A 13,048-nucleotide genomic window follows, 5' to 3' on the forward strand; every position below is an offset into this window, starting at 1 on the left:
GTCCCAAATATAAAAACAAAATAACTATTTGGATAAATTTGTATTCATTAAATGAAAAAAATGTACTGTATCTATTCATTTACAAATAAATACAAATTAGAATTAATTCCAATAGTAAATAAAAATATTAAATTGTGTATAACATTGTGACCTATGTAGCTTCTGGGTAGTAGTCTTGAGGTTAGCTACCAAAGATCAGCACTGAACACTGTATTCAGTAACATTGTGTATGCTTTGCTAATTATGCAAAGGTGCCTCAGAATCTCACCAAGATCTTGACCAAGAATTTGTTCAAATCATGCACAAACACAGCACCTCTGCTCTTCATTAAGAGAAGAGCTTCTGTTTTCAGGCTCAAAAACCTGAAAAAATATTGTTTTAATATGATTTGAAGCAATTTTTCAACATTATTTTCAAAGTGTAAGCAACCCTACCAATGATAATTATGGATAGCAATTTCCAGTATCTTACTTACTTTTTATATTTAAACCAGATTTAAAGCAAGCTGAACAGATACTAAATCAATGTACTGCAGTATTTCCAATCAAGAACTGGTCTCTGTAATCTAAATTCTGGTAAGTGTTCACCTGTATCATCTGTGATTGGAGACAGTTATTTAAATATAATCCAGAGAATCCAAAAATATTCCACATGTCTAAATCTAAGGTTACTCGCTTAGAGAGCTGTATTCAGCAAAACCATCAACAGAGGTTTTCCAAAAAAGACACAAGAAGTAGCAGTATTGGATCATAAGTTACCAGAACTGATGGAAGAGAAACAAGAAAACGAAGCACTTATAGAGTTGCAAGGGTCTGGAAATTTTATAGCAACTATAAGAAATATTCATTCAGAAGTAGTATTGTGTTAATAAGTAGTATCATAAGTTAAAAAACATCCACGTAAGCGTTAGCTATTATGAATATTAAGAGTGATCCAATTATGTCACTCAACAATGAAGGCTTACATTTACTTCTGGATAAATCGATTTTCCCAGTAAGCCCTATCCAGGTTATGTTTATGTTTGTGACTATTACAATTATGTTTATTATTTCCTGATTATATATGTATATTGGACACTACTAACATTCGTAGGTTTTTCTGAGTGTGAAATTATTTCAGGTTCAAAGTCTCTTCAGGAAGAGTAAGTTTTGCCTTTCTGATGCACCACTACTCATCCAAAATTGGACCAACAATTCTCAGCTCTCTTTCCCTCTTGTCCTATAAAGATGGCATAATTCCATGATGTAACTGCTGACTATTCATCATACATCAAAGAGTATTTATTCAAACTGTTTCCTTCAGATATGTGGGCTTCAGTTTGTTGGACAACCCTTTTCTATCCATCACATAGAAAAGGGTTACAACACTCAAAACATTTTAGCAGATTCTTGGCTTACTCCTATCCAAATTCCTCATGAAATGAGAAGTTGTTTGGGTAATAATAGAACGGAACTCCAATATGCCTCAGCATGTGTAGGCTCACTTAATAAATGACTACTTTAGTGTGAAGAAACAGATAGCATATAAGGAAAACAGCACTATTTCCTGGGCTTTACAGGATTGAACTTGATCAGGAATCAAGCATAATAACATGTCAGCACCAAGGATTGGCATTTCACTAATACAGATTTCATTATAATGCCTACAAAGTAAAATATCTTTAGCTATATTCATACATTGGTAAAGGAAAACGTTCCTATGAATGTCATACTTTGCAGAATAAATAAACAAAATAATGTAAGTTAAATATATATTTAACTATCTCAAATATTTCAAGTATCATTGCCTTCCAGGTTACATATTCTTTACAGCCAGTTTTCATGATTTCTCAATTGATGAGATACTTTTAGCATCTAGTATTTTTCACAAAATTCAGAAATCTCTATCTCCCCACTCTCTCTCCCTCTCTCCATATGTATTTACATATATGTACGTACGTATGTGTGTGTGTGTATGTATGTATGTACTTCCAAGTACATTTTGAATTACAACTACTTCCTTTTAACATAGTTTTCTTCTTAATGCAGCATAGGAATGGATATAAATATATTTTTGTATTAAAATATTCAAATCATAGTAAAGATACACGAAAGCATTTTTCTTGGTAAACGAAGCTACTTCCAATAGATAAAAATTGTAAAAAAGATAGATAAATGGCTTAAAATGGAAAAAAAAAAGCTTTCAGGGATACTTTCCTCATACTATACACAAGGCATAGTAACATAATAATTGTTAGTAGTCCTTCTGAATGGAGATACAGATAATAACTTTGCTCCTCATTTAGTCAAAATCAGAACTATAAATAGATTTTTTTTTTCAAAAAAGCATGTTACAAAATTAAGGTGAATATTAGAACAGAAATTCCAATGGATTGCCATAAACCTGGTTTGATGTGTAGCTGCAGTTATTTCTGTAGTGCTGTTCATTCTTGCTTGAGTACTTTATTCATATACAAGTGTCCTCTCCCACCACCATTCCTGCATGAGCGAGAGTATTGCAATTTGAATGTAATAAGTTTTCTGAAGTGTAGCAATATAAAGACCAGCAATTAGAGTCTACAAAGTATATTAATATTTCCTATGTTCCAGAGAAGAGGATTGAATCAACAGGCACACAAAAGAAGATTTATCATGAACTTGGGAGTCACAGGATGGTCATTTTATATTCTGGAATCAGTTTCTTGCATCAGTGCTTAACGATTTTTCTACGGCTATATACTTTAAGACAGAAAGTGGAAAAACAACAGAGTATAAAAATAAATAGCATTGTTATTACTGAACTTTTTGCTCTTTCAAACAAAATGAATTTTCTACTAACTTTTAATCCACATCCCTACTTAACCAGTGGCATCTGGTTCGAGTAGCAATTAGTTTGTAGCATAGAATATATTTATTTATATCTCACCTTTATCATTTTTACAAATTATTCAAGTTGGTGAACATATTCAACTTATCTTTGTCCTCCTATTTTCTCCACAACAATCATGTGAAGTGAGTTGGGCTGAGAAACTAATGACATTTATTATTGTTTTCTGATACACTTATAAAAGTGAAATATACCATAATATCAGAGAACATTAATTATTTTTCAACTGTTTGAAAAGCTTAATTTTACTCATTACAATGGATGCAATGCTTTGCTTATAGTTAGAGATATTCCTATTCCCCCTAATATTTTTATGAATGTATAATATGACAAAATAACATCAAAAATACAAAATTAGATTGTCAGTTCTTAGATACTGGTGTAGTTTTTGTAGTGTTTACTAAATAATTTAATGCATAATACCTATTTAACTTTGCGTTAAAGCAACTTCACAATCTCATTTTAAATTGAAATAGTTGACTTAGAAGTAAAGTAATCTCAGTGGCTTAATTGGTCTAAACAGATATTTGGCAGGGGAATATTAGAAAAATACTGCTAGACGTTTGCAACAAATCACAGGAAATTCTTACAAAATTGCTATATTAGAATACTGCAAATATTGTATTTTCAGTGGCTTTGATTAAGAACTAGGAAATGAAACCTCTATTATTTTACTGCTGTCTGTAAAAAAAAACTTGATGAAAGGACTATGTTCTTTGTAATATCTGAATTGCATTTATATGAAATAGTAACATTTTTATTTTGAATTAACATTTAACTTTCACTTCATAGTGAAATACTATAAGCCTCAAGTCCTAATAGGATTTTCTCAGGATAGATGTGCTTCAGATAAAAGCCTGAAGCATTTGGGTAGCTGAAGTAGAGTACATATTTAAAGGATTTCTCCACTGTGATCTCGTTGTATATGTTCCTTTTTTCTCTGAAGTTAAAATAAAATCCAAATGTCACATGCTATTAATCTTAAGGGACTTAAGTCTAACCAATAACAAGGAGGAGACTATAGGATTGGCAGAATGCCATTATCAACTGCCAAACGATTAGTGAGGCCTTGGCTTTTTGATAGTCATACGTCATAGAAATTCTCACATAAGGCTCAACTCAGCGGAACCATACAACAATAAAGAGGCTACAGGGCGCATGGCCTCTGCTCCCTAATTCAGTAATACAGAGCTAAAATGGAATTCACCAGGACCTGTCAGCTAGGTAATATCTCAGTTCAATGTTATTCCACCAAAAGTAAAATGGAAAAAATTAATCTATTTTTCTAGACATATCTTTTTTTAGATATGTTTAAAAATTAAACATTTGTTAAAAGTTTAAATATAATCTATTTCTTAAAAGTAGCTGTTTCAGCCTAGACTAAAAGAAATGGAACCCAATGTCAAGTTTCTAGTTATTAAAAATCCAAGTAAACATTTAAACAATTTATAAATAGTCAACGTGCATAGAAAGAGTTAAATATTCAAAATTATTTAATTACCTTATTTAAAAATTATAATTGACATTAGATTTTCTAATTATTTCCGGTACTTTTCTTTTTTTAAAAACAATTGATATTAAGGTTCTCTATATCTACATATCTAGCAAAACAGATCTGTGTGGAAGTCACAGTTTTAAATGTGATTAATCATTTATAATTTCAATTTTGTTAAAGTTGTATGTAGTATGAATAGTGTTATATTATTTAATTATTTATTAATATGATAGTAAGTCCCAAAATTAAAAATAAAATAGTCCAGCAAAAAGATTAAAAACCAAACTGCAATGGAAATGTACTTATGTCAAAGGAAAAATCCATACACATTATACTAGGAAGTCTCATTTTTGCCAAAAATTCTTCTTAATATTAATAATATTCATTATTGTCAAAGTGATTACAAATTATTTTACTCCATAAATTTATCTTAAATAGCAAATCAGATTATATATTATATTCCAGAACACCTGATTTTTTCATCTCATTTTTTATACTGGATTTGCATACAACCAACTTAAGATGGTGTTTCCAGGTTGATGCTCTAAGCATCAAGTATCAGTTTATATATTAATAATAATATATTACTATTTTATTACTTATTTCAAGATGGTTTAAAACTATAATTCAAACAGCAATAAATACATTGAACACAGCTCCTGGGTAATCACTTTCCCTGGAATTAAACTTTTATATCTGAATAGGTCTGGTGATATTGCATTGTTTAGACTCTTATGGTAGTTTCATAGAAATATTAGAAGTTAAAGATTAAAAAAAAAGTATACTTATGGAACTCCATAAGGCAAAGTATAAAGAAGACCTAGACCAAGTGAAAAACTTCCAGCAACACTAATTTTAATTTACATGTAAAATATGCAATTGTGTGTGTAAAGACCCATTCACATATGAATATACAAAGAAGAGGTTCCAGTTTGTCTACAGTTTAATCCATTGTCTATTTAACTTAATGGCTAAACCAGCCATCTATTTAACAGAAAAACTGTCTTACAGAGTTGCTCCTGCTAAGTGAATAATATAGTCAATTATAGAAAAAAGGATTTAGGAAAATATTACAAAGGGTTTAGTTTTTGTTCTAAAAATAATGTGTATAAAAGTTTTATTAACCAATATGTTAAACTGAAGATAGTTGTTCAGATTATGACATAATCTATTCAGTGGTTTTGGCAAAGCCTGTTTAAGATCTGATATTTTGACTTGCAGAAGTGTTGGCCTATTTCTTGCCATTCCCTTTCTATTTTGTTCATGATCCGTGACACAAAAATAAAAACTTCTAATTGAAATGTAAGGTAGAACAACTACAATTATTGGCGAATGGTACAAATGTGCTTCTTTTAAATCTAAATCATTGGTATGAATTTCGAATCTGCTCAGAAAAGGGGTGGGAGTGAGTCATGTAAGAATTAAGACTTAATCGTTCGCTATTGATTATGACCAAATCAAGGACATCTAATCTCATCTCATGCAAGGGAAAAAAGGTAGGAAAACCAGAATTAGATGGCTCCATCTACTTTTATCTATGATTGACCCATCCCTTTTTCTGACCTCCTGATGCAGTGGCCACTAATGCAATAGATCCAAATAAAATGAAAACATGACTTTCTAAGGAACATAATGTACATGTTTTGTAAACTGAGGAGGGAATGATTAAAAAAAGAACTCCTGTAATCTCCTAATTTAAGGTGTGGATTTGGATTTTAAAGTAAGCATTTAAAAATTTGGTGAGATTTAGATTATGGTATAGTTCTCATTATGCACTACAGAGATTATAAAATATATTATCCTTTTGATTTTTTTTAAAGTTAAAGCTTTAGTTTTATTGCATTTATTTACTAATTCTAATTCTGAATCATATAAACATTTATCAGGTTTGCATAAAACTAATCTAACTTCTACAAAGCTTTCTGATACCTTTCTGTGTATTATCTCAAAACAGAATTCTTTGTGGACATTTTCAGATATCACAGGATTTCAGCCTATACACTATATACAATATATAACTGAAAAGTCCAAAATGTATAACTAATTTCATACTTTTTTTTCTGTGCCTGTTGACATATATAGTTTTAATCAACTTGTGCCTATAACTGAAAAAAGTGATGGTTGTAGTTCTGTTGAAAATTAGGACTTTTAGGCCTTCTTGTAATTTCAATTGTCTATTAAACCAAGTCTTCCATAGTTAACTACAAATTACAGTACATGAATTAACTACAAATGAGACAAAACTTAATGTTGTTGTGTGTGTGTGTATGTGTGTGTGTGTGTGTAACACATGTGTAACTATAACCCAGGAACAAAAATGGACTCTCATTTCATAAAAACCATTAAAAATGGTTGACAAATATTTTTAAATCACGAATACTATGCATCTTTCAAAAGTAAAACTTTAGCAATGTATTATGTCTTGCATAAAATTGACAAAGGGCTATGCGTTGTTTCTTTTTTCTAGCAGTTCTTAATCATCTTGATTTGTAAACTTGACTGATATAGATCCATCTTCTTGTACAATAATTGAACTGTTCAATGCTAATCAATTTTATTTTAACAATAGATTTATTCATATCTATTTTCATCAGAAATGCCAAAATAATATGAAATTAATATTTTTTAAAATAATTAAAAAAGAAATACATTATTCTGGCTTGTATCCACTTATTTGGTGTAGTTTCTTGTCCCATTCCAAACCTTTATTACTTCACTATTGGAGTTAGTATTAAAGCATGGAAGTAATTGATAATTTATAAGAAAACTTAAGGCTATGCCATTTATGCTTTATTTAGACAAAACCAGCACATCAAATTGAATCTGAATGGCAGAAAGTAGATAAAAATTATCTGGTGATCTCACTCCTTCCGAGACAGGCAACAGGATTTTGTGCTAGCTGATGTTTCTCATCTAGCAAGCACATTAGAGTGCCAAATACCTGTGGTTCTTTAAATCCAATCACTAAGGAAATGCATGAACCCATATATTTGTCTGATGATCTGTTACCTAAATCTCTGGTTCCTAAAAGAATCAACAACCCTCCTCTCCCCGCCCTTTTTTTTTAAAAAGGGAAATAAATTATACCTTCTGCGGTATAGGAAACTGTGTGCTTTCTTTCCAGAATGAGCCAAGTGGACCCTGAGCTAGGCCAGATAGATAAAAACATCCATTGTTTATAAGATTGTGGCTCAACTTTATGCAAAAGATGCTATTCTGATCCAGAATAGCACTACAATGTAAATATTATCATTAGGCTGTAAAGCTGCGTCCAAGATCAGTATTTCTAGTATGCAGAAAAAGCACATACCGTATATACTCGAGTATAGGCCGACCCGAATATAAGCCGAGGCACCTAATTTTACCACAAAAAACTGGAAAAGTTATTGACTCGAGTATAAGCCTAGGGTGGGAAATGCAGCAGCTACCGGTAAATTTCAAAAATAAAAAGATACCAATAATGTTTTTGAATATTTATTTCAAAGAAAAACAGTAAACTAGCGGTGTATTCAATGAAATACTTCACTCACCTCATGATGCTGATGTCCCGCTGTGATGATGATGTCCCGTGCAGCCGCGGGAGCGATGTCCCGCCTCCTATGACACACGGCACAGTGATTCCTATCATTGGATCACTGTACCAGAGGAGGTGGGACATCGCTATGTGGCTGCTTGCCATAACAAGGAGGAGGTGGGACATCGTTGCAGAGCGGCAGGACGGGGAGGAAGGGGAATCGTAAGACAGCCCTGCATTACATTAGAACATGAGGAGGGGGGATGGTGCGGTGCGCGCTGCGCGGCAAACTGACACAGAGGGAGGGGAAACTCACAGGGGCACTGGGCCATTCACGAGTGTCACCCAGCGGCATGGCCCCGCCCCTTTTTCTCCTCCATTTCGGGCAAATTTTTCACTGACTCGAGTATAAGCCGAGGCGGCTTTTTTCAGCCCAAAAAGTGGGCTGAAAAACTAGGCTTATACTCGAGTATATACAGTAATGTACAACCCTTCTATGCATATCAGAGAGGGTCCAGCACTGGGCAGCAGAGAAGGAGGACATGCCAGTCTCCATGCTAAATGCACTGAGGCAAATGGAGCTGAGCACCTCAGCAATGGGTTTCCTAGAGGCCAGGCCTGAAGCAGCCTCTGAAAGGTGTCGGCTCAGGACGAAAGCAAACATACAGTAAATGCTTGTACAAATTATTTGGAATATATTTCTGATTTAAGCCTCACAACTGCAACCACTGCTGAATGCCTAGAAGTAGAAAATATTGACAACAACTCTATTTATTATTTTTTATAATTGAATACTATCTTGATGGAACCCAGAAACTGATAACTTAAATGAAGATGTTTAGAATATCAAACGTGAATTAAATTTTGTCTTACATTGGAGCAGAAGAGTTTGAAATAATCTTCTTGCAGAAAATAAAGGATTGTTTTTGATTATGATGTTTGTATCTAATGAGAAGGGTACATTTCTTTACCAAACATTTCGGAAGCTGCCATATATGTTCCTCAATCCAAGAAGATTAGGATAATTTCTACTGGTTAATCCAGTGTGTATCTTTCCCAAAGAAGAGACCTTGTTCCAAACCAACTATATGTTTTCCCTCAATTTATGACCATTTGTTTAAATGGTTCAAAGTTATAATATCCTTGCAAAAGGGGACTTACTACTTGTAGGCATACTTATGACTGCTGCACCACCCCATGCACAGTCATGTGATTGCAATTTGGGCACTTGTAAACAGATTGCATTTACAACCAAAACCCTGGAACGACATACAGAAGAAGGCAAAAGCATCTTCTGAGATCGGCTTCCAGGTATATCATGCGGAAATCACTGTCCTGCTAAGCTCAAAGGTAATGACAGGTAGCTCTGCCGGGGGCGGCGCCAGGAGGTCCTGCGGAAGAAAGACTTGGATCCTGGGCCTCGGAGAGGTGCTGCCTGAAGGGCGAGCCGTCTTCCTTCCTCCCCCTCCTTTGCGACACTCTTAAGGTCCCAAATAACCGGAGACCGGCTAGTCTAAGCAGTGGAGAGACGGAGCAGCAGATCTCTCGCCCGGAGGAGCAGCAGAAGCAGCAGCTTCGAAGGAAGCGCGTGCACTTCGGCAGCGCGTGGCTCGGGTTTCTTGACTAGCCTTGGCCCGGGCCCGGCGCGCGAGCCTCCCGTCTCGCGTTTCCTCGTCTTTGGGGAAAAGTCTACGAAGCGAGCGGCTACTTGTGGGAAAGTGCAGCACAGACGAAGGAAGAGGAGGAGGGAAAGGCGGCGAGGCAGGGAGGGGTGAGAACTCAAGAAACACACGACCCGGGCGCCTTCCGTCCTTTCTCTTTCCTTCCCTCCCTTTCCTTCCCTCACCAGCCACTCGCTCTCAGGCAGAGGGCGCTTTAGCCATGCCCGCCCGCCCCTGCGGTTACCGCTGCCGCACAGCTCCACGCGTTGGAGAGACTCCCGCTGCCCGTCCTCTGCTAGCGCGGCTGCCACTGACAAGGCACCCGAAGAAGCGAGGAGGTAACTGAAGCCGGCTGCTGCCCCTACCCAGCTGGCTGGCATAGAGCCCCCTGGCGGGGCCGGGGGCTGAAGAGGACACTTTCCACCTTTCTTTTGCCTCGGAAACTCCGTTGACCTCCCTCAGCTACCGGGGGAGCCCGGTTCGGATGTCCGGTTTCTTAAAGTCCCTTTTCCCCTAATCCACCCCACGCAACTTTGGAAGAAGACAAACGGGAGGTGAAAAAAAGAAAACGCGACCGCCGTGTACAGCGAGGGAGCGAACGGGCCAGCCAGCAGGCGAAGGGGCGGGAGAGGGTTTCGTGGCCCCTTCCTTCGCTCCATCCCAGGGAACCCGCTGCTTAGCGAGTGCCAGGAGTGGAGGGGAGCCCCACAGCGTCAACCACACGCTGTCTTTACGGCTTCTGCGGTCGCGCTTGCCGCCTTTTGCACAATGCACTTGCTGGGATTATTCTCTTTGGGTTGCTATCTGGCTGCTGCTGCTGTCGTGCTGTTAGTTGCTCGCGAGCCTGCGATAGCTGCTGCCTACGAATCCGGGCAGGGCTACTACGAGGAGGAGCCCGATTTGGGGGAGGCAAAGGTAAGCGGGGCCCCCAGTTACTGGCCTGCCCCAGGACGAAATGACTTCACTTCGCGCTAGCTCCCAAGCATCATGTGATGCGATCACTTGATCTAGATTAAGCACCCCTCCAGTACATACCCGCCCTGACAGCTGTTTTAAAAACAGAATGATCTGTTGGTTGCTACTCCTGCTGGAAGGTGGAATTACGATTTAGAATCGTCTATACGGATACTGAGTGGGGCTCCTAGCTCTGAGTCTACTCACATTGAGTTGATACCTGTAAATATTTGCCACATATTTTGATTTGATAATTCTTTGCTCTGTTTTTGTTAGGCGATTATAAAGGTAATTCTTGGTGTGCTCAGTGAAAGCAAACATTACAGCTCCTGAAGATGTGAAGATCAGTAACCCTAGTTATTTTTTCTCTTATCTATTGTTTGCATAAGACTAAGTAAGTACTAAAGAGGCAGATAAAGTCTTGGAAGTCCCATTACTTCCCAAAGTGTGCATGAGATGGCTTACACTAGTAAAAGTCTGGGAATGTACTAATGATACCTCTGTGCTAGAAGTAACTGCTTTATGATAACTTCCTAGCGTCTTTATCAAGGGCAAAGCTGTAAGATTACATGCTACTCCTCAGAGTGAAATCAGTAGCTGCTGACTTCAATATGTAAAAGTTTTGGAAAGTTAGGGTACAAAGCTAAATATTGCAATTTTGACAACAATTTCAAAATAGGAAAAAGAACAGTACTATACTGTCCTTCACTTTTTCCAGAATGTAATCAAAATTATTTCCAGGACGTTAACCTGAGCTTTGCATTTGGCAGTGATAGTGCCCACTTAATTCTTGGTTACCCTGGTTCGTTGGTGTTAGATAAAGAGTTCTACTTCATTAAACATGTAAGGTATTGAGATAAAAAGAATTTAAGATGTGAAATTATATATACAGTATATATATATAGGTTTTTAAATGTGATTAGATTTTCTGCCGGTATTAACTTTAAATATAGACTAATAAGATTTTTTTCATATTTACACAAAATAACCACCCAATAAATATATTAAGAGGGTTTACTTGATTTTAAAAGAATATGATCCAAACTTGTTTACTTTTTTAATGTACATAATTTGCGTATAATCCCCTTATGTTTATAAAATAGGCATATGTTTTGTATAGGCCTGCTACAATTGTTAAGTGTTCATGAATACAGATCTTTCCTTTTAACAGAACATTTCCATACCTGTGGACACTTCATTTGCTGTTGCTCTTTGCTGTCAGTTTAAAGGTGATTTCTGAAGTAGAGATATTGTGATATTTTTATACAACTTTAAATCATTCAGTTCTGATGATTGAACAGATAACTAATCTACTTAGTTAATGATCAATCTAATTTACCAATTTCCTAAATGTTGAGGGTTAAAAATAAATTCTTTTTTGCATAATTTTACAAATTTGTTGACAATAATTAAACAATAATGTGTTTAATTATTAATCAGAGATTAATTATTTGAAAATTACATAGTTTATGTAATTTTTAAAACCAGTTGGAAGCTGAAAAGTATCCAACGAAGAAGGTGTTATATCATAAACTTATGTCAATAAATATTGTGGAAAATCTCCACGATCTGCCTGTACTTTCTAAAGTTAAGTCACTATGCAATAAATTTAATCAGAGACACTGAAAGAAGACGAATAGTAGACTTAAAATAGCATACAATTTTCCTGGATTAGGGATAAGAATTAATGGTTGGAATGCAGAGAGGAGGAATGTATTTGAAGAGTTAAATGCCCTTTTCTCCAATTGTTTTCTAGTTGGGCATTTTTTTTCCATCTATTAACTAACAATATCAATGACTTAAGTAGAATTTCAATGAAAATATTTTGAAGAATCAGCCCTTACTGATTTTCCATATTTGCCTCTCTAAAATGAGAAATGATTAGAGATAAATTCTGAAGGTATTAGAAAAGATTAGCTAAGTACACTGTAAGTAATCATTTTGAGGAAAATTTGACTATGCTGTCAACGTAAGTTTTCTTTTTAAAAAAAATCTGTTGGTTGAATATGTACTTTCCTTACCAGCTTTTTCTTCATATATGTCATTTTTCCCAATAAATATGACTGTGTTTAATTACATTGTGTCTTCCATAAATAGATTATTATTTCTATATTAGATATTGCAACGTTTCTGTGTTGTTTGTTAATATTTGTAACTACTGATTATATTAAATACTCATTGGACAGCACCTTTGCAGTGGCCTCTGCAGTATACATTGAATGTAAATCATATTCATAAGGGTAGCTTATAAACCACACTACCACATTCTATCATTTAACCATTTTTTAAGATTTGAAATAAAATAAGAATCTCTTGTAGGATATCAGCATTGTGTGGTACTTTGAATGCAGGAATTGAATTTGTCTATGGAGTGTGTTAATTATTTTTTGTACTTTCAGGTCATGCTTCTTTCAGAAAGGGTACAAATCATGGATTTCCCAATAATTTCAGTCTGGTGCTGATATGATCCATGCTTTATAAGCTTCAGCAATGGTACTGTATAAAGACAGTCACAAACCAATTGCTGGAGCTTTTCTTTCTTATTTTCAGTTGTTTTGT

The 13,048-nt window shown here is 35.4% G+C and overlaps 1 protein-coding gene across 1 annotated transcript in view; it reads left to right on the forward strand.

Moving 5' to 3' along the window:
* The first annotated feature begins 9,332 nt into the window (after nt 1-9,332).
* VEGFC (vascular endothelial growth factor C) overlaps nt 9,333-13,048 on the forward strand; it is a 59,902-nt gene continuing 56,186 nt past the window's right edge. Inside the window, 1 exon segment of the mRNA XM_032224423.1 lies at nt 9,333-10,450. Within this exon segment, the coding sequence (XP_032080314.1) occupies nt 10,304-10,450 (147 nt within the window). The 5' untranslated portion in view covers nt 9,333-10,303.

Source organism: Thamnophis elegans, chromosome 9, assembly GCF_009769535.1.
Source record: "Thamnophis elegans isolate rThaEle1 chromosome 9, rThaEle1.pri, whole genome shotgun sequence".
NCBI classification, from domain to species: Eukaryota; Metazoa; Chordata; class Lepidosauria; order Squamata; family Colubridae; genus Thamnophis; species Thamnophis elegans.